The sequence below is a fragment of the Trichosurus vulpecula genome, chromosome 6 (assembly GCF_011100635.1).
Source record: "Trichosurus vulpecula isolate mTriVul1 chromosome 6, mTriVul1.pri, whole genome shotgun sequence".
Lineage (NCBI taxonomy): Eukaryota > Metazoa > Chordata > Mammalia > Diprotodontia > Phalangeridae > Trichosurus > Trichosurus vulpecula.
Window position 1 is genome coordinate 78,370,137 of NC_050578.1, and position 23,140 is coordinate 78,393,276.

The 23,140-nt window shown below is 40.4% G+C and overlaps 1 protein-coding gene across 1 annotated transcript in view; it reads left to right on the forward strand.

Annotated features, from left to right (window-relative positions):
* Positions 1-23,140, forward strand: part of CCDC158 (coiled-coil domain containing 158) — an 89,315-nt gene that overhangs the window by 63,249 nt on the left and 2,926 nt on the right. Inside the window, exons 19-22 of the mRNA XM_036764968.1 lie at positions 2,398-2,561; positions 3,967-4,026; positions 13,845-13,912; positions 18,227-18,409. Of these exons, the coding sequence (XP_036620863.1) occupies positions 2,398-2,561; positions 3,967-4,026; positions 13,845-13,912; positions 18,227-18,409 (475 nt within the window). The remainder of the gene's footprint in view (positions 1-2,397; positions 2,562-3,966; positions 4,027-13,844; positions 13,913-18,226; positions 18,410-23,140) is intronic.

Genomic DNA, 23,140 nt, shown 5'->3' on the forward strand with positions numbered 1-23,140 from the left:
TATTTTTCCCCAATTACATGTAAAAATAATTTTTAACATTCATTTTTAAACTTTTGAGTTACAAATTCTCTTCCTCCCTTCCCCTCTCCCCCCCCCCCCCCGCCATTGAGAAGACAAGAAATTTGCTAAAGGTTATACACGTGTAGTCATGCAGAGCATATTTCCCTATTAGTCATGTTAATGTTGTATTTTAATAAGATGTGCTTGTGTGAGGAGATCCAGGGACCAGAGCAGGGTAGCAGTGTTGAGAGCCTATGAGTCAAGGTCAGCAGATGTATATCACATGCTAACCAGACAGAAGAAGGAGACAGATGAGGCTTTGAGGAAGCAGATCCTCAGCCCATCTGTGCTAAGAGGGGGGCTGAGGCTCGGATGAGATCAAAGATGAAAAGCCCTTGGCAACAGACATGCCAGTGGTTCTTATTGGCCTCATTCCCTGAGCCTTCTACTGCACTGCCACAGAAGTCAAGTCACGTGGTAAAGGTTTAATTAACAATCAGGTTGGGAAAAAATTGTATACACACACTTGTCAGCTTAATCTGCATTATTAACATTTTCTTAAGTCTAGACAATCAACAAGACAGCCAATCCAGCCACTTGCTGATTTCTGAGGTGTTATTGCTCACACTGACAATGTAACTCTCTCTCTGTCCCAAACCGGTGAGAGCTGGCTCCAGCATAGAGCCCCTGGGCCTGCTGGGTGAGGGACAGAAATTTCAGTGGCTTAGACATTTGCTAGATAAAAGCCAAGAAGCTAATCACTTCTTGACTTGCCTTCCATGCTACATAGAGGGGTTGGCCTTGGCAAATGGAAGAAGGGCGTCATTGTCAGAGAATTGTGAAAGGCAGTGAAAGTGAAAGGGTGGTGGTGATGTCAGGCATTTTGAGATGAAGGAAAGAGGAGAAAAGGGAGCTCATGGCAAGCATCCTCCATTTCCTCACTGAAGAAAGAAGTGAGTTCCTCAGTGAGATGGGGGAGGGAGGATTGTGGGAGGCTTTAGGAAAGAGAAGTGTCCAAATGGCTTCGGCGGGGGAGGGCAGTGAGGGATGAATGAAGAGATGGCCTTGCTGCAGACAGGCCAGCTGAAGCTGGATGACATGAATTTGAGGGCACCGTCACGGGATTGCCTAATGCTCTGTTCTGCTGCCTAGGAGGCTGAGGATTGTCCGGGGGGATGGCAGGACTGGGGGGGCAGGGGATTGGAAAGTAGAAGCCAGTGTAGAATTAGATCATGGGTTACCCATAGGGTCAAGATGAGAAAGGGAATAAGTGAAGTCGGAAAGGCTCCTGAGAGGTGGAGGGATTACAGGCTGCAGTGGGGGCAAGAGAAATGTTTAGAAGTAAGCTATAAGAAGCAGCGAAAGAGGAGAAGGCTGTGGACAAATAGAAGAAAGTCCAAGTTTTTGAATGCACAGTGCTGAGTTCCAGGGTGGAGTGAAGGAACAGAATATTGAGGAACTGAGATCACCAGCAGCCCATGAATCTACGTTTGAAGCAGCTTGTTTTCCCAAATAGGTTAAAATATTCCTGTTATAATATTATTTACACTATACTTTTGCTAAACCTTTTTTTGCCTGGCTAACACAAAAGTAAACCCTGTAAGCAAAGCCACGAAAGCAATAGCTGAATGACTACAGTAATGTAAATGGAAAGACCCTCCCCCCCCCACTTCACCAAAAACCACCAACAATCCTGAATCCTTCACATTTACAGTAACAAAATACAGAGGTAGAGAACTAAGGGCAGGGAATATTTTCCATAGCTTTTGGCAGTATTGGTTGGTTTTTGTGGTCTTTTTTTTTTCCCCTCTTTAAAATAAAGAGAAAGGCATAGTTTGCTGGAAGGGGAAGGATATGTTAGGAAATGAAGATAATGGATAAACAAAAGAAGATATCAACATTTTTAGAAGAGTGAACTTCAAGCTCTGTTTAAATTGTTATGAATTCCAAGTGAGTAGAGTTCAAATGGGTGAATGATTTGTTTTAGAAGCTTTAGATAAGTCATTTAGGTTTTACAAAATTTTACAAAATTATATCACTGATTTGAAAAGGTAGAATGCAAATATATATTTATTATGCCAAAATGGACTACAATTTGTAAAACTTTTTATATTCTTAAAGAATATAGGGCTGATTTTGAAAAAAAAATGTTTCTTTTCACCATCTATGAAATGAGGGGCCAGATTAAATCCCTGAAGTTTCTATGAGCTCTAAAATTCTGTATTTCTGATAAAAATAATCATTAACCTCTATTCCAAATGCTTTAATCCTTTAGAAGATGTTGAATATATTTAGACCAATCCAATTAGTAACATATTTATTGGTGAGGATGCACTTGTCCAGAAAGTACAGTATTAACTGGTTACACTTGTTATGTAAACAATTGTCCTCATTCAGGTGCCAGCCAAAGTTTCTATCCTGAAGGAAGACCCTACCAGGGACTTAAAACAACTGCTTCATGAGCTAAGGAGTGTCATCAGTGAGGAGCCCTCTGTGTCTCTGCCTAAGAATGATGGGGACATTGGGAGACCAGCCACTGGAGGAGCCATTCACATGGGAGTGTAAGACTTACATGTTTCCCCCTCAGCACCCCCTGCCAAAAGGCAGCCTGTGTTTGAGGGGTTTGGTGGTCTGGTTGTCCATGGGCTACCCTGGGGAGAGCTAGGGCTGGGAATGATGTCTGGGAAGAACAGGGAAATGAGCAGGTATAAGAAACCTGCCCTTTAAAAAAAAGATAAATCATTCCGGTCAAAAAGCAGAGTAGGCTTAACTGAGGGGTGGGAAACCGGAGGCTCCGGGCCACGTGTGGCCCTCTAGGTCCTCGGATGTGGCGTTTTGACTGAGTCCAAGTTTTACACAACAAATACTTTTATTAAGGGGATTTGTTCTGTGAAATTTGGATTCAATCAAAAGGCCACTCGTAAGGTCCCCGAAATGATTCATTTCAAGAGAGCACTTTACAAAGCTGTTTTAAAAAATATCAACCCTGTCAGTTAGGTAGTACAAGTAATAAGTGTTTGACAGATGAAACTGAGGCTTAATGAGACTAGGTGGCTTTCCTGCCAGGATCGTGCTCACTCCTCTGTTCTTAGAGAATTTTATAATCTTCTTGTCTATTTACTGTGATGTAATTATCTATTGCAGTAGGGGCTATGTTTGGTTACGTATGCATATCTCTTATAGTCCTGCTTGGTCTTACCTATTTTGGCCTCTTTCCCAGTGTATAGCTTAGTGCATTGCACACAGCAGGAACCTAGTATTTGCTTGATTAATGAATGTTTATCCCTTTTGACAATTGAGGTGGTTGGTCAGTGTTTAACAACCAGCTCTCCAAGCGCGTGCACACCCACACACACTTAAATTTAAGTTTCTTGATTACTTTTTTAAAGTCTAGGCTATTATCAATTCAGTCAAGCCCTGATTTGTAAATGTTTGCAGATTTCTGAGCTGTAAATGCTCATGCTGAAAATTTAACAGTCTCTAGGGAGAACTTGATCTACCTCATTGAGTCAGCTAGTTAGGAGAGCTGGGTATTTATCATGGCTCTTAGCCCTGTATCCATTCACTAATAACTACCCTGGCTACTTTCCTCAGGTTTGTACAATTCTAGCTTTTAATCGACACATGACAAAATTGTACTTAGCAGTCCTTAAAGCAATATAGAAAGCATGGACATAATGGGCAGCTTGGACAACACAGGAAAGATTTAGCCACTGCCAGGAAGGAGCTCCTTGTTAATTCCCTGTAATTCTCCTGACCAGTATGCACCTGAAAACTTTTGGGCGTCTATGAAATGAAAGTTTACCTGGGCGTTAAGGGGCTTTCTTTGCAAACTTGGCTTTGGAAACTCACTTAGTGCCTGTAGGAACGTTAAATTCGTATGAGAAATCTGGGGATCTGGAAGCTATAATGAGCACTTCTGCTCCTCTTTGTACCATTAAGTGCAGGGTATGTTTGTCCATACAGAGATGATGCAGTCAGAGACCCGCTTACTGAATCTAAACTGAGAACAGAAATATTCAACAGGTAAGAAAGACTAGAGTTTCTGAATGTAGTTTATAAGCCAAGAATTTGGGAAACATTAACCCAGCAGTTGGGGTAATGTTTACCCCCACCCCATATATTTTGTTTTTGTTTTCATTTTTTAACATTTTAATTCATTATTTATATTAAATATTCTTGTCTTTTTAAATTTTGAGTTCTGAATTCTCTCCTTCCTTCCTGAGAAGTCAAGCAGTAGGATATCATTTATACATGTGAAATCATGCAAAACAAAATTCTGTATTTAAAAAAAGGAAGAAAATAAAATGAGAAAATTATACTTCAGTTTGCATCCTGAGTTCATCAGTTCTCTCTTTTGTTCATCGTGAGTCCTTTGGAATTGTTCTGGATCATTGTATTGATCAGAGTAGCCATGTCTTTTCAAGGCTGATCATTATTAAATCATTGCTGTTGCTTTGCACAAAGATCTGGTTCTTCTCACTTCACTTTGCATTAATTCATATAGTTTTTGCCATGTTTTGGGAGTAATGTTTTTGAATGAATAATTTACAAGATATCTATCTAGCAAACTTTGTTAATTGAAAGAAAAGTTGTTGATAAAATGGAAAGGAGGCATGTTTTCCTGAAATCTATAAAAATGATTGTTGTTTTCCAATATTATTGGAATCATCTTGCTAGAAAAGTAGTTGTTTGATTTTAAGTTTTCCTGATTGCCTTATTTTGAGCAAATAACTGGGTTAGGCACTGGGATATAAAATTAAATAAGGCACATTCAGAGGAGCAGATTTTGTGTCAGAAAACCTGGGCCCAAGTCTCAACTATGACAGTGGCCAAGTCTTTGGGCCTGAGTTTTTATGTAAAATAAGTATAATATTACCTGCCTTGTGGACCCAATATAAGCTTTTGGGTTGATAGGGGGAAAGAGCCTTATAAATTATAAAGTACTACACATGAATTATTATCACACCACCTGGTAGGGGAGATAAGACCAGGTGTGTTGATCACTAGAATATGCATTAGAAAGTGATCATCTAAGATATCCAAGTGGTGGGAAGAGCATGAGGAGGAGAAAGGAAGACTGTGCAGAGGAAGTGACATGGGGTAGTCTTTCCACAGGTCTAGATATGAAGAGTGTACATTCTAGATGTGAGCAAAGGAAAGAGACAAAAAGGCAGAAAAAGATCAGGGAATGGTGAGTGGTCCAATTTGGCTATAACAAATATATTGTGTCGAGTGAGACCAGGTTGGTGAAACAGGTCGGATCCTCCTCATGGGGCCTTCCAATGTCAGATTAAGGAGTTTGTCCACATTAGAAGCTGAGGCCCAAGATGGCAGGGACAGTGTCTTATGTTCCCTTTATATCTCATCCAGATGAGGACAGCACTAGTCACTTAATGGATGAACTGAATTCAAAAGAAGAGGAAACCACTGAAATTTTTTGAGTTTTGGGAGAATTACAAAAGAAGTACTCTGCATTAGCAAGCTCACATTACTTCTTCCCATTGCCTTAGTTTCTTCACCTGTAAAATAAAAGGATCGAGATCGATTATCTCTAACATTCCTTTTAGTTCTAAATATTTTGTTCCTATTATCTTTGGCAGCAAAAAGAAGCTGTAGTTAGTTAGGAGTGAGGAAGCAGCTATAATTGTCCAAGCAAAAGGTAACAAGAACTTGAATAAAAATTATAGCAGCAGAAATGAAAAGTGAGGAATATATGGATGAAAAACAAACAAATAGTCTGGAGAGAGGACTTGACAAGATTTGACAACTGACAGCCTTCCTTTGACAAGCCTAAGGAAATTAAATTGTGTAAAAGCCTGGGGTGGTCAGCGAGGTACCAACAAGGTACATACAGGATAAATGTGATGATCGGAGGTGAGAAGGCACTAGAATTAAGGAGAATTGGGAAAGGCTTCCTACAGAATCAAGTCTAGGAGGATAAAGATTGAGTAAAAGTCATTGATCTGGGTAACAGGGATATCATCAGTGATCTTGGAGAGAGCAGATGCTGTAGAGGAGGATCTTTCTACAGGTTTATTTGTGTTTATAAGCTGAACTGAGCCTGAGCGTCCCCCAAACAAGGCTAAGACACTTTCCTGAATCAGAATCTCATCATTGGAAAGGACTTCACTCAACTCATACATGGCCAGGAATCCCTCTATTACACTCAAACTTGTGGTCGTCCAACCTCCATTTGAAAACCACTGAGGCTAATATAATAAAAATGACAATTTTACCTAAATTAATCTATTCAGTGCCATACCAATTGAACTACCAAAAAATTATTTTACAGAACTGGATAAAATAATAACAAAATTTATCTGGAAGAACAAGAGGTCTAGAATATCTAGGGTATTAATGAAAAGAAATGCTAGAGAAGGTGGCCTAGCCATACCAGATATTAAACTGTATTATAGAACAGCAGTCATCAAAACTACCTGGTACGGGCTAAGAAACAGAGTGGTGGATCAGTGGAATAAGATAGGTACACAAGATGGAGAAGCCAATGACTATAACAATCTACTCTTTGATAAACCCAAAGAGGCCAGCTTCTGGGCTAAGAATTCACTATTTCACAAAAACTGCTGGGAAAATTGGAAAATGGTAGGGCAGAAACTGGGCATAGACCAATATCTTATACCATATGCCAAAATAAAGTCAAAATGGTTCATGATTTAGGAATAAAGGCTGAAACTATAAGCAATTTGGGAGAGCAAGGAATAGTTTACGTATCAGATTTATGGAAAAGAAAAGAATTCATGACCCAACAAGAGATAGAGAGCATTACAAAAGGCAAAATGGATAATTTTGATTATGTTAAATTGAAATGTTTTTGTACAAAAAAAGCCAATGCATCAAAGATTAGGAGGGAAGCAGAAAATTGGGAGAAAATCTTTACAACTAGTGTCGCTGATAAAGCCCTCATTTCCAAAATATACAAAGAACTGAACCAAATATATAGGAATACAAGTCATTCCCCAGTTGAGAAATGGTCAAAGGATGTTAACAGGGAGTTTTCAGAGGAAGAAATTGAAGATATCTATAGGCATATGAAAAAATGCTCAAAATCACTACTGATTAGAGAAATGCAAATCAAAACAACTCTTAGATACCATCTCTCTCCTGTCAGATTGGCTAAAATAACAAAACAAGAAAATGATAAATGCTGGAGAGGATGTGGGAAAATTGGAGCATTGTTACATTGCTGTTGGAGTTGTGAACTGATCCAGCCCTTTTGGAGAGCAATTTGGAACTATGCCCAAAGAGCTACAAAAATGTTCTTACCCTTTGACCCAGCAATACCACTTCTAGGGTTGTATCCCAAAGAGATCACACAAGTGGGAAAAGGACCCATATGTACAAAAATATTTATAGCAGCTCTTTTTGTGGTAGCTAAGAATTGGAAATCAAAGGGATGCCCATCAATTGGGAATGGCTGAACAAGCTGTGGGTATATGAAGGTATTGGAATACTATTGTGCTATAAGAAATGGGGATGATACGGACTTCATAACAACCTGGAAAAACCTACATGACATAATGCTGAGTGAGCAGAGCAGAGCCAGGAGAACATTATACACACCCACAGACATATGGATTATGTGAGGACTAACCCTGACAGACTTTGCTCATCTCAGCAACACAAGGTACAAAGACAACTCCAAAGGACTCACGATAGAGAATGCTATCTACATCCAGAGAAAGGACTATGAAGTATGAATGCAGATTGAGGCACACTTCATGCTTGCCTTTTTCTCCCTCTTTTTTTTCTCTCTTTTGTTTTTGTTTTTGGGTTGGTTTTTTTTTTGGCTCTGTTTCTTCTTTCTCATGATTCATTCCATTGGTCATAATTCTTCTCCACAACTTGACTAGTGTGTAAATTAATTCAGTAGGAAGTTATACGTGGAAGTGATATGGGATTCCATGCCATCTTGGGGAGGGAAGAAAATCTGGAACTGAAAATTATGTAGAACTGTGTGTTGTAAACTAAAAATAATAAAAAAAAGAAAACCACTGAGGAACAACTCCTAACTGCCTCCTAAGAGAGTCCAGTCCATTTTTGGATAGAGCTCAGTCCTGATTAGTGCAAATTTCATGAAGAGGTGGAATTAAATTATTCAAATTCTGACTGCGTATTCCCACTGAACTGGAACCAATGACCATATTTTAAATAACTATAACTGTAAATAGTATGAGTTTGAATACATGTGACCACTTTGTGGGAGTCACTATTCCCATTAATTAGAACCTAGTTTTTCTTATATTATTAGGAAGTTTTCCCTTGTGTGAATCCCAAGTCATCTTCATGTTTCATCAATAGCTAAAGGAGATCATGAGGTAGAAATGTCATCAAGAAATGAGAAATCTATTCCAGATCAGTGTCCTACAAATTTATAGTAAGTGACTTTGGTTAAAGAGAGGAAAGACTGCATACAGACAGAATGGGATGTTCTGTTAAGTAGGTGTGAGTCCCCACCACTACACCACCACCCCAGTGGTAATGTTTCATTGTTCTCCACTCAATCTTATTTGAATGAATTGTCTCACAAACCTTGGTGCAAATGCTGTTTCATTCCTCCTCTCTTTTCATCCCTTCCTGGCCCTTCTATTGACAGAAGCAGTTCAGGCAGAGAAGGCCCTGAAAGTAATAGGTCAAGTGAAGCTTACAGCAGGTAAGAAGGGCTTGTGCGCAACATTTCCTTGAATGTGTTAAACCTGAAAATTTGGTTGAAGGAAACAACAGAGCTAGGTGATAGAAAAATCCATGTTGTTTATTATTTTCCCTTAAAGCATAGCTAAACTAGCTTACTTGTACGTACAAGGAGTCAGAGGACAAGCTCTGGCTGTCTGAACAAAGCAATGAGAAAACTTATATACATTATTTTAGCAGACCCAGCAAGCCTGTGTTACCTCACGTTTATGACCCCCATGTATGTTTAACCATGATACAGGAAGAGGATTTTCCTTAATGGAATAAGGTTGTAAAGAATGTTGACAAAGGTCAGTTAATATTAAGCAAGGTAGTCTTTCTTGGGGTTAGGGTCTCGTCCTTTAATGGCTAACAGGGGTAAGAATTTCCTTAGGTCAGTCTAATCTGGCCTTGTTGACAGAGGTAAGGGTATTTCCTGAGCAAACTTTTAGAGAGAACAAAGAAGCCCAGGTCCTGGATCTTCTTAATTCAGGCTCTGGGTCTGGTTGAAATTAAAAATGATATAAAATAGTATAAAACGTTCCACAAATGTTAAAATATCCTTGACTGCTGTAGTGCCCCTCTGGTTCTAGGCTGGGTCACTACCCTCCAGGCTGACAGACCAGGTTTCCAGTTAGTCTCTCGCTGGTATACTTCAGCTAGGCTTCCATTAGCTTTTAGAAAGTTGTATTTATTGAGATGGTATGGTTAAATAGTTGGTACAAAACAAACACCTTGGCTAGGTGGCACAGTCGATAGAGTGCTGGGCCTGAAGTTAGGAAGACTCATCTTGAGTTCAAATCTGTCCTCAGACACTCACTAGCTGTGTGACTGTATTAAGAATCCAGCTAGCTTCTGTGGGGGCATAAGATCCCTCCACAGCCGGCACCCAGGAGGCTGCCGGGCACGCCGGAAAAGCACAGGTTCTTTTATCTGCTTAAACAAGGAAAGCACGGTGAAGGGGATGACCAGCTTACTTTAATCCAGCATTCAGTTAGCATATAGACAACATTCATTTAGTTCAGGGGAAAACGCCAGCATTCAGTTAGCATTCAATTGGTTCAGGGGAGCAAAGAGACAAGCATCAACAGACAGGCCAAATACAGATTACAGTCAGCTAGTTCAGGGGAACAAACAGCCAGCACCCTGAAGTTCAGAAAATTCATTTAGTTTGGGGGAAAACAAAACCACCACGCCGAACTTCAGAACTAAATACAAACAAATTACAAATATCAATAGACAGACCCAATACAATTCATAGTTACCAACATTTGGGCTCGGCCCGAGAGCAAGGGCTGGCCCAGAGTCACGCTCCCCACCGCTGCTGCACCAACCGGAAAAGGAAAGAGAGCTCTTCAAGCTGTCTTCTTCCCTCTTATAGAGTTTTTGACATCATCAAGCGCCGCCTGAATGACCAGGGCCGATTGGTTCTTGAGTTGGCTTCTCCCCCTAGCGTAGACTAGGTTAACATCCAATGGGGCGTGGCTCTGGAGTCAACACCTCCCCTCAGCCAACCCCATGACTCATCACACAGGAGGTTCTCTGCTTCCAGGCATGGGTTTCTGGGCTTCCTGCCCCAGAAGAGGTCACACAGGAAGTTCTCTGCTCCCAGGCATGGCCCAGCAATGCTCAATGAGATAAACTGAGTCACTCAAAGAAAACAAAGGCCACTCTGGCTACAGTGACCCTGGGCAAATCACTTCACCCTGTTTGCCTCAGTTTCCTCACCTGTAAAATGAGCTGGAGAAGGAAATGGCAAACCACCCCAATATCTCTGCCAAGAAAACCCCAAATGGGGTCACAGAGAGTCAGACACTGAAACAGCTGAAAAACAACAAAACATCCCCCCAAAGTCTGGTTACACTCTTGCACAAGCACATTCAGCACCTGGAGAAAAAAGTGGGCTTAAAATTCAGCTGCAGTGGCAATGTAGAGAACTTGTCTGATCACAGGGTTAATTTACAGCTTCAAGTTAGTGGAAGTCCTCTCTCAAGTCAAGTACATGCCTTTTTAAATCTGGTGCAAGAAGTGACATGCCTTGGAGCTGCTTCTGTGTCTGTCCACGATGTCCTTGATAAGTCCTTGGGGTGGATGCTCTCTACCTGCTCCTGGGCCAGTCTCTCTAATAGGAACATTGAGGAGAAGAGGAGAGAAACCCTCTTCTTATCTCCCTTTCCTCCTCTCCTTCCCCTCCCCAGTGGTTACCTCTCAGGGGCCTAGCCAGGATCCTCTGAACTGATTTTTCTCCTCTGCATCTGTTGGTTGTTCTCCTTGTCTGAAGGACCACAGACCTCTTTAAAGCCCCTGGGCATAGATTGTTTGTTTGGTTCCCAAGTCAGTTGTTCCTTTCAAATGAGAGAGGAGTTCACACTTGATAAAGGATCACTAGGTATAGACAATTTCCTTTACACATTTGAAAAACCTATTATGTTTGTAGATTGATTGTTTCCTATGCTTCTCAACCTGTAAGGGTGCTGTAAGGATGTGAGGGATGAGATGAGGAGGGTGGAGTAGGAGTGAAGTCCCTCCTAGTGATGTTCTGTGGCTCCTTGAGATGTGAGGTATTTAAAGCTTTCATAAGGCAACAGGAAAATGTGTTTGTGTTAACCCAGCCCTTAGCTCAGGTCTCTTCTCATAGCAGGGTCTCAATATATATTTGTGGTAGGAAAGGAAGGAAGCCAGATCCTTCACAAATCTCTCTCTTCCAAAATGGTGGGCACCCTAAACCAGGAGGGCAATGTTACCCCTGCTTGAGATATTTATTTACTTCACTAGAGCCATAACCTCATCAGTGCAGACTGCAACCTTTGCATCGCTCGGCCTGCTGGGAGGTGCCTGTCTGTGTCCTCCAGACCTTCTGGAGAGGATCTTCTCTGTCCCACAGTCCTCCAGATCTTTTCCCACAGTGCAGCTCTCTCTTTAAATGCATGGCAGCCTCCTTTTGCAGTCAGACTTTTCACACTAAGTAGCAAAGAAGGCAATTTAAAGGTGTAAGTAGATTATTTATTTATTTGTTGGCCGGAATCATCCTGACAGCAACTCTACCCTTACTTTGGCTGTAGAGACTCCACCTTATCATTCTGTCTTGTTATTCTATCTAGAGGCAATGTAGGTCATTGTAGACTACTAGACTGGGCAATGTGTATGGCCAGAAATGAAGAAGTTAACCCTAAAAAGCCAACCAAATTTACATGAAAAGTTGCATCATTCTTAATAAACTTGACAAATTGATAATAAAATTAATCTGGAAAAATAAGTGGGGAAACATCAATGACACATGAAACACATCAGACTTTAAAACAAACCACAAAACAACAGTTTGAGGGTTTTAAATACGTATAGTATTGGACTTAAAAATCAGTAGAATCTAATAGCAATTCTAGAAATGTATTGACTAGTATCAGAATGAACATATAACTAACCAAAATTAACACAACAATGTACATGAACATCGCTATTTTAAAAATGCTATAGGGAAAGTTGGCAGTAAGAATGAAGGAGAATTAACTTGGATCCATATCTTATTGTATTATATATTGCAAAGAATTTCAAGTGAGTCAAATAATTAAAGGAAGTACAGACAACTGTGTGTGCAGTTATATATATATAGCCACATACTTCAAGTATATATATATCTTTTTGGTCAGTGTGTGTATTAATTCCTCCATCATAGGTTCCCAAAGTAGCTGATACTACTCCCTTGGGGTCTCTGAAATGATAGGGAGGGGGTCAGGGGTGGTATTTTTTTGAAATGACATATACTTTAAAAAAATTAACGGGTTAAAGAAAGTAGATTTCCAGGGGGCTGCTGAATAATTTTTTTAAAGGGGGTGGGAGGCCAAATAAGTTTGGGAACCTCTGATAGCCAGATCACAGTTCCTCCGTGCCTTAGTAGAAGATTTCAGGGAGTTGCTGTGTCCAAAAAATTCATCCCACTGTCTCCAACCAGGTGACAACCCTTTCTAAAATTAATGAGGCTGGTTCATCAGCAATCAGCATAAAGTTTATCAAAGGACCCAGCTTTATTCACAAACATACTCACCATGAAAAAAACAGAATCACGGACTGTTTGGACATACTGATCACAAATTTGTAATATTTGCACATATGAATGGATACATCACACATCTATCAGATGCTTTCTTCACAAAAAGCCTGTGTAAATGTTATCCCCTTTTGTAGATAAGGAAAGGCAGCTGAGAGATATTAAGTGACTTATCCCTGGTGACATGGGTAGGAAGTGGGATCAGAAGCCTGATCATCTGACATAAACCTAGTGCACATTCCACTTGCACATTAGCAAAGATTGGAACAGAATTTGGAGTGAATTAAATAGACCTGAGTGTGTTCAGGGGATTCTTTTGGTTGTTGTTAAGTTGCTTAGTTTCATAATAATAATTTTTTTAAAAATTATATGATACACAATCATTTGAAAGAAATCGCTATTGTACATGTTAAAGGTAATTCAGCATTGAATTGGGTTAATACTATTAGGAATTATCTGGTAAGTATTGTTTTGCAATGAATTTGTGCTTGTAGTGGTGAAGCTAGCTTTTAACACCTGTTTATCAGGTTTTGTTTATTTATTTATTAGATTAATCCATGTTCAAAGGCTTAAAAATAAAGGCCTTGTGTAATACTGAGTGGATTTAAAGGATTTTATGATTTATTTCTTTGTATTATCTAAGTCTCTTAATTGCTGGTCATAGATCTTTGGGGATTCCGTTTACTTTTTACATTTTTTTTTACCTTTTGTCCTTATAATTATTTCTTTAAATTATGCCTCCTAACCTAAATCATTAAAATTTTGTCTCATACAAACATACAAAGATGACTCTATTGAAACAACTCTTTCCCCCCACAAGTATATGTTGTCTAGTATTATTTAGTATTATCATCTAGTATCACAGTATTATTTTTTACCTTTCATAAAAATGGTATGGTAACTGAGTGCCAGGAAAAGATCACAGTTAAGACTCTCTCAGGCAGTATCTGCTAGAACATGGCAACTTTTCTACTTTGGTGGTGTTTGACGTCGCTCAGTTCCATGGTCACTGATCACTTTGGTTCCTTTGGATATGCTCCTATTAATCTTAATGTTTTATGTATACAATAAATGTCAGTTATCATTATTATCATTCTTTTGTTTCCAGAGATGCTGCAACTTTACATGCTGGAGACCTGGAGGACGCATCTAATGCCTTCGGTTTTCCATCCAGTGGTGAGTTTTCAATGGATTTTTGTAGAACATACACAGGATCTGAGGAAATGTATTTTTTATTTTAAAATTTAGTCTACTAATCAAAAAACCTATGTGTATTATCTTAACATAATTTCATGAATTCTATGACCTTGGTATGTTACTTGCTTATGAGAGTATTTTACAAATTCTATTTATCCAGGTGTTTTTCAGGCCATTTGACCCAATTACTTTGTTTATTATTGGATATATTCAATTGAATCTGCATTTTGTTTCATATTATTTTACGGAAGACAGTAGAGAAATGTGTTCTATAGATGAAAAACAGACAAACAAAAAGTATTCAGTTAGGTTAGGACCATAAATACACTGGGCCATTTGGGGGATACACAGACCTCAGAAGTCCATCTACACTTACCCTTGCTCGCTAGTTACTTGAGACCTGGTAAGATAGATACCAAGCCACAGTCCAAGGCTTCTGTTGCATGCCCTGTTGTCCAGGCATTTTCCAGACCAGGGACATACATGTTGTGTCTTCAGAATGCAGCCTAGGACCTTCTTGTGTCATAGAGGGGAGAGGAGACAAGACCCCATCCAGTTTCCTTCCTTCTGTCTCATGGTCCCTGGGTGGATTAGCCAGACAATTAAAACTAGCACTAACTAAAGTCAGCCAGAGACTTTAGCAGGAAGAAGGAGGAGTGATTTTGTTCGCTTCCTTGTTCATTTTTTATGTGCCCTATGAGTATGTAGAGGTCCTTTAGTACAAAGTTCCCACATAAGGACATCTGAAGTGAAATTCAGGCAGAACTTATTAAAATCTGTTTTCCTTCAAGATACTTATTTTGCTCTAATTTCTAAATATTCAGTAAAAACTGTTGTAATTATGAAATATTTTCTCTTATTTAGCATCTCTTCTATAGATACAAGTTCAATACAGTTCACAATAAATATTATTTAGACTGACTTAAATTTTAAATTTGAGATGGGATCAACATTTGAAAGTATTTTTTGAAAGTGCTTATATGTATGTGCACCTCCTAGAACTTATACTGAAGTCTGTATATCATTCAACAGAACTGAAAATCAATGGCTCTCAGTGGGCCAGACTGAGAGCCTATAATTCAATTCAACAAATTCAATAGGCATTTAATTACTGGGAGTATTGTAATAGGTACTGGGGGACATGCAAAGATAATTAAGGCACAACTCCAGAGCCATGAAGCAGTGATAAGTAAAAGATGCTTGGAAATAAACAATTTAAAGCAATAGTTTGTTATAGTCAGGAAAAAATGTGTTTTCTTCATTTTTATTAAACCAAATAGGGATAGGACTAAGGACCGGACCTGTGATTTCATTGGTATAGGGAAGTGGTGTGGAGTGTATAGGAAATTCCTATGTGAGAAAAGTCCCTCTGCCACTGCAGGTCTTAGAGAGTTGCCTACAACACTGAGATTACAAGCCAGGCCCGGGGTCCTGCAGCCAGAATGTATCTGTCAGAGGCGTGACTTGAATCCAGGCCTTCTAGGCTCTGAGGTCAGCCCTCTGTCCACCCCATGATGAATCCTCTCTTAATGATGGAATCGTAGAGTCAGAAGGGTTGTTAAGTATCATGCAGGCCCCACTACCCTCCAAAATGCTCCTGAATGGGTGGATAGCCCGCTTGTGCTTGCAGCATTGTGGACCTGATTGCCAAACAATGATTTTTGTAATGGGATGGGGGGGGGGTTGGAGAGAGAGAGGGGAGGAGGGGGGGGGAGAGAGACAGAGACAGAGACAGACAGAGACAGAGACACAGAGAGAGATCCAATGAGAAAACTGACATTTTCATTATATAGTATTCTTTAGCTAAGGTAGTTGTGTGCTATCTAGTTTGCCCAAATTCTGTATACAAATATTTTATATAGATGGTGTTGCATTCTCTGCAAGTAGATTTTTAGGAGTTCTTTGACATATGGAAGTAAGCATAAACTAGCACTGGATGACTTAAAAGACATTCGATGCAAAAAGTTAAATTTCAAAATAACCCAGAGATTTCACCTCATACCCAGAAAACTGTCAAAGTATAATAAAAGGGCAAGAATACCTAATGATTGGGACAAGAAAGGAAGGGACAAAAAACACTAATGCATTGTTGGTGGAACTATGAATTGGTAAAACCGTTTTGGAAAGCAACTTGGAATTATGCAATTATGATGAAATGTATAAAGTATTTGGGAGTCCACCTACGTAATTATAGGATTTATAATCAAAAAGCAACTAAATGCCGCTTCTTTTGACCCAGTGCTGCTCCTACATGCTGTATACCCCAAAGCAGTTAAAGATGGAAGGAAAAGTTTGATCATATTTTAAAAGTATTTATAGCAGCACTTTTGTTGTAGCAAAGAAGTGAAGAGTTTGTGCTAATAATCCTTTGGAGAATGGCTGAACAAATTATGGTGTATGAATACCATATGGACTATTATCATGCCAGAAAAATTATTAAAATGATGGATTCTGAGAAATTTGGAAATACTTGTATGTGAATTAACGCAGAGAGAAACGAGCAGAATCAGGAGAACGATTTATATAACAACAACAGCATTGTAAAGGAAAACTACCTTTAAAGATTTAGGAACTCTGAACAGTGTGAAGCTCAGTCATGACTTCAGACAACTGGTGAATCTGCCCACTTCTTAGCAAAGGCTTGTTCAACAAGAGGGGGAAAATGAGATGTGCTTTTTCAGACACTGCCAATGTGTGCATTTGTTTGGTGTAATTATGGCTATTTGTTACAAGGGATGGCTTCTTTGGGGGATTGGGCAGTGCTAATATTAATTCAAGGAAAAAGAAGGAAAAAAAAGAGCATCAAATGATACTAGAAGAGAGTGCAGGAAGCTCAGAGAGGACGCAGCCAAGCAGGGCAGGGCCCTGTCATGTGACACAGTAGCCTTAACCAGATGAGCTGGATACGAAACAGAGGTGAATGGTCATATCTCTGTCAGTTCTTTCTAGTGGGGAATGCTCGTACTGATGTTAACATTCATAATAAAGAAACTTTAACAACAATTTAAAAAGTAAATTGAACATACATTTTTAAAATGTGCATAACATTTCACAACTTCATATACAATCATCTTTTTTCTTTTCTTCATATATTGAAATATTCATGTTGGGTGATGATGGGTATACCAAGTTCTTTTTTTTTTAAATAAAGATACTGCCAACATTCAGAAAATGTTTGGAGAACTTTGTCTTAGATACTTGATAGATAGTATCACAATGGGTATAATAAGCAAGTGCTGTCATTCCAGCAGGATATGAGGTGGTGCCATGGTGCCATCAAAGGAGTCAGGCACGGACAGCATCAAGCGCAGTTCTTTTCACTTTATTGTGGTTGTTCAGTAGTTTCTGTCGTGTCTTCGTGACCACACTTGGGATTTTCTGGGAACTGGGGTGGTTTGTGTCATTTCCTTCTTAAGCTCATTTTACTGATGAGGAAATTGAGGCAGACAAGGCTCAAGTGCACACGGCTGTCACACAGTGTCTGAGGCCAGATTTGAATCAGGGGAGGTGAGTCTTCCTGACTCTGGACCCAGCGCTCTACCCACTCTACCACCTGGCTGCCCTTCTTTTCACTTCGTGTTTTTGATTCAAAAGTGCTATTGTCATCCTTGCACTCTGAGCTCAAAATTCTGTTCTGAGAAAATAATCTTATAAACTAATAAATTCATATTAATGAGTAACAATTAGGGCTGTATGTTATAGGGGCCTTGTGGAGTCCTCAGCTACAAAGATTCTAAGTGTCATTTCTGATAGGGACGCTAGGTGGCATAGTGGATAGAACACTGGGCTTGGAATCAGGAAGACTCATATTCTTGAGTTCAAATGTGGCCTCAGATACTTACTAGCTGTGTGACCCTGGGCAAGTCACTTAAGCCTGTTTGCCTCAGTTCCTCATCTGTAAAATGAGCTGGTTAAGGAAATTTTGGCAAACCATTCCATATCTTTGCCAAGAAAACCCCAAATGGGGTCATTGAGAGTTGGACACAACTGAAATGACTCAACAACTGTAACAAAAATCATTCCCAGTGAAGTAAACTGGCCTTTTCCCAGTCCTCTGAGAACATGCTAGGAAAGAGCGGAAACAGCAGCCTATACTTAGAGATGCTGTGGGTGACATTTTCTTGGTGTTCCATGGTTGCTGTTAATGAATGAGTCTGAGAAATGGAATGTGAAGAAAAAGAAAAGGCCGTGCAGAAGAAGGGCAAATGGTGTCTAGGAGTTGATAAAAACTTGTTTTTAAAGTCAGTGTGGTGTTTCATCGAGCTTACGGGTCCTGTTTTGCTTGTGTTGTAGTAAGCCCTTCGATTACAGCTGGTGGGAGCCGCTATGGCACTTCCCCTAAAAAGTTCTCCCAGGAACCAAAGAGCACAGAGAGGACTCCAGCACACACCCTTTTGACCAGCTCAGCTGAAGATTCTCTGTCTTCCAAGTCAGACTACAGAGCTGCCAAACATACACATACATCTGATGTTAAAGGTATGGATGCCCCAGTGCAGTTGAGAGATCTTGTTAATTTCTTTCTATTAATGTAAATTTCTTAATATTTTCCCATAGAGATTTCGTATGGTTTTAGCCTTAGTAAACAAAAATAACCCATTTAAAACAAACTCTGACTGATACTCTATGATTTCATGAGAGCCTTTTTTGTTTTTGTTTTCTTTTTCTTTCTTTTTTTTAAAAGAGGGATGGCCCGTAACTTACATATATTAATCAGATGATTCAATATTTTCCCCATAAGTCAATAGTTTATATTTTTTCTTTTATGTTTAAATATTTTTCCCATCCTTTTGAATTCAGTGTTCTTCAGCCCCAGTTCTTGCAAGTACAGGTTACTATTGTACAAACGCTTTGTAAATCTTGTCACATTGTGTCGATGTGATTTATTATACAACTTTGTCAAAAGTTCTCATTCTTTATTTACCAGTTCATTTATTAAATCCAAAAGTAAAGGAATGCCAAAATCAAGATCTAGCCACTGCTTCTTCACGACTCTGAATGTTTTCCTATTTCTTCCTTCTTTGCCTCTCCTCATCTTTTTTATTTGCATGAAAAAGATTCTCAAATCTGTTTATGCACCCCTAATCTCTCTTGACTTCCAAGTCCCTAGTCTGCAGTTGCCTATGGGACATTGTGAACTGGATGTCCTGTAGGCATCCTCAATTCAACATATGTAAAACCAAACTCATTATCTAATCCCCTCCCAACCATCCCCTCTTCGTAACTTTTCTATTGAGGGTATCACCCCTGAGTCACTCAGGTGACACTTAGGCGTCATTCTCAATTCCTCACTCTCTCTCACCTCCTTCCATATAGAATTACAGGCATACCTTGGAGATATTGTGGGTTCAGTTCCAGACCACCACAGTAAGGCAAATATTTCAGTAAAGTGAGTCAGATGAATTTTTTTTTGTTTCCTGGTGCATATAAAAGTGATGTTTACACTTATACAATAGTCTATTGAGTGTATGATAGTACTGGTAATACTGTATCTAAAAGACAATGTATATACCTTAGTTAACTAAAAAAAATACTTTACTGCTAAGAACATTAGCCACCATCTGAGTCTTCAGCAAGTTGTAATCTATTTGCTGGTGGAAGGTCTTGCCTCCATGTTGATGGCTGCTGAAGGCTGTGGCGATTTCTTAAAATAAGACAAAAAAAGTTTGCTGCATCAATTGACTCTTCCTTTCATTCGAACACTTAGAGGCCGTCCTAGGGTTATTAAGTGGCCTAATTTCAATGTCTCAGGGAATAGGTGAAGGAGAGAGATGGGAACAGCTGCTCAGTAGAGAGGTCAAAACACATGACATTCATCAATTAGGTTCACCATTTGGTATGGGTGTGGTTTGTGACACCACAAAACAATTACAGTAGAAACATCGAAGATCACTGATCACGGACCACCATAGCAGATATGATGATGGTGAAAAGTTTGAAATATTGTGAGAATTACCAAAACGTGACACAGAGACATGATGTGAGCACACAGTGCTGGAAAAATGGTGCCAATAGACTTGTTCCATGCAGGGCTACCACAAACCTTCGTTTGTAAAAAAAAACAAAAAACAAACGAACAACACAATATCTGTGAAGTGCAGTGTAACGAGGTCTGCCTGTAGTTGCCGAGTCCTGTTGGTTCTCCCTTCATGACATTTCTCATACGTACCCCCTTCTCTCCTCTGATGCTGCCACCGTGTGGCCTCACCACCTCACACCTGGACAGTGGCTGCTGTTTTGTCTTCCTGCCGCAGCAGATCTTCCTAAAGCACAGGTCTGATCATGTCACCCCCATCCCATTCAGTAAACTTCAGGGACTCCCTCCCACCACCAGAATCAAATATAAAATCTTCTGTTTGGCTTTCAAAGCCCTTTATATTCTGGCCCCATTCTGCCTTCCCAGTCTTCTCACAGCTTTCTGCCTTCCACGATCTCTGCTATTCAATAACACATGAGTCCAAGCTGTTCCTTGACCAAGAAGCTTCACCTCCTGACTCTGGGCATTTCCCCTGGCTGTGCCCCATGCCTGGAATTCCTCCTCATCTCTGCCTGCTGGCTTCTCTGGCTTCCTTCAAGTCTCAGCTAAAATTCTACCTGCTATAAGAAGCCTTTCCCTATATCTCTTAATATCAGGGCCTCCCCTCTGTCATTACTTCTAATACATCCTGTATGTCTCTTTTTTGGTCTGTTCTGGGCCCCCTGGGTTCTTGTTCTAACCTTCCCCTCCCCCTTGAATTATTGAGGTTCAGAGCCTTGGGTGTTCAGGGCCCTTTCTGTCTTCTCAGGACCGAGTGTGAAGGACCTCAGAGCCCTGGGGTCTGGGTTGTCCAGTCTGAGTCCTGTGGCTCTGTGCCAGGTGCCGCCTGCTGCCACTGCAGGGGCTTCAATATTCCCCAAGCTGGGCTTTCTCTGAGTAGCCACCCTGCCCTCCAGGTTACACATGCCCTATCTCTGGTCACCCTGGCCCTCACTGCCCCAGGGCCCCTTTTCTCACTGCCTGTGGGCTGAATTTGTATTTTCTCATCGTTATTATGTCTGTTGTGAGCTTTGGGGTGTGGAGTTCAGGAGCAGGTATGTGAGAGCTGGGTGTCCACCCCGCCTCAGGTGATGCTCTCAGCAGGAGAGTCCTTCCACCTTCCTGGCTGGCCTCCTCTGGATGGGCTCCAGCTTCTTACTGTCCTTTCTCAAATGTGTCATCACAACTGAGCCAAGTGCTCCAAGCATGGTCTGAACTGACGAAAGGACAGGGGACTCACTTCCTGTCTGTGGGAGACGATGAGAGGAGATGCTTCTCTAATTATGGCGGAAGGTCATGTTAGGTTTCTTGGCTGCAGTAGTATATTGTTGATTCCTATTGAACTCTTGGGTCACTGAGTTCTCTAAATTTTTTTTAGGCAAACTGCTCTCTTTCCATTCTTCTTTCCTGTTGCACTTGTAAGGTGATTATTTAACCCCAGACATTTATCCCATTTAAATTTCATTTTACTCAGTTCAGCTCAATATTCGGATGTGTCTCTATCTTTTCGAATTCTGTCACCCACTGTTTGGCTCTCCTTTCCAGCTTTCTGTTACCTACAAACATTCCTTTATCCAGTTCATTAATAACAGTATTAAACAATTTGGGCCAAGCACAGCTCCCTGGGGCCCTCCACTGGGGACTTCCTGCCAAGCTGACATTAAGCCAATCATGACTACTCTTTGGGCTTAGCTATTCAGCCAATCCTGAATCTGTCTAGGATATTTCTCTCCCACTGTCTAGGACATTTCTCTTCCTCTTTGCCACGAGAGACTTTATGCTTTGCCAAGAACTAGTTAAACAACATTTACAGCATTCCCCTCATCCACCTGTGGAGCCATGTACAAAGGAAAAAAGAAGAAAGAAAAGAAAGGAAGGAAGAAAGGAAGTAGGGAAGAAAGAAAGAAGAAAATTAGGCAAGCAACATCTGCAGCATCCTATTCATCCACCCATGTGGGAACCATGTGCAAAGAAAGGAGGAAAGAAAGAGAAAAGAAGGAAAAAGAAAAGAAAATCAGGCAAACAACATCTATAGCATTCCACTCATCCACCCATGTAGGAACCGTGAACAAAGAAAGAAAAGAGGAGAGGAAGGACGGAAGACAGAAAGAAAGAAAGAAGAAAAGAAAATCAGGCAAGCAACATCTACAGCATTCCCCCCATCCACCCATGTAGGAACCGTGAACAAAGAGAGAAAAGAGGAGAGGAAGAGAAAGAAAGAAAAGGAAGGAAGGAAAATCAATCTAGTTTAGTGTCTAGTAGAAGCATGGAGGATGAATCAGAGTGGGTAGAGACCTGAGGGAGGGGGATCAACATGGAGGCTGTTGCACTCATCCAGGTGAGCTTTGATGAGGGCCTGAACTGGGGTCACAGCTGTGTGAGGCGAGGGAAGGGGGCATATGTAAGAGATGCTGTAGAGATAGAAACAAGGTTGGACAACCTATTAGATATGTAGTGAGTGAGATGAGGGATTAAAGATGACACCAAGGTTACAAACCTGGAAGACTGGAAGGATGGCAGTGTCCTCAACGGCACTAGAGAAGTTTGGAAGAGGTATAGGTGCATTCTGGGAAAAAATTATGAGTTCTATTCTTGATGTGTTGTTTGAGATGCCTACAGTTAGAAATGTCCGGTAGGCTGGTGGTGATGTAGGACTGGAGGTCAGGAGAGAATTTTGTGTAGGAAAGAGCTAGGGAATGGACAGATTCTAGAGGTCATGGTGAAGATGAAAGCTAGACTTGGGAGAAGTAGAGCATAGGTAGAAATGGAATGATAGAATTTGATGATCTAATAAAGAGATACCATGGAAGGTGACAATGGAGCAGTATATCTTTGGAGTTCAGTAGAGTGAAGACCTTGGAAGCTAGAAGATTCGAGGGAACATCAAAATATATTTTTAAGTTGCCTCATATGTGGACAGGAATTGGTGTGGAGAGGAAGACTGTGAGCCAGGCATCACCTCTTTCAGAAAGGAAGAGGCGTGAAAAGGAGAAAAAGAAGAAGAGTGTCCTGGGGGCCTGTAGAGAACAGCCACCAGGATTAGCCAGTGATCCTGACCTCTATTGCTTCCATGTATTTGATAAATAGGCCCTCTATGTCCTTATTAAAGACTTTTTTAAAAATGTTAATCAGGGCCAGATATAGACTCCCCTAGAAAACACTTCCCAAGTCTACATCAATGAGTTCCCAACTTC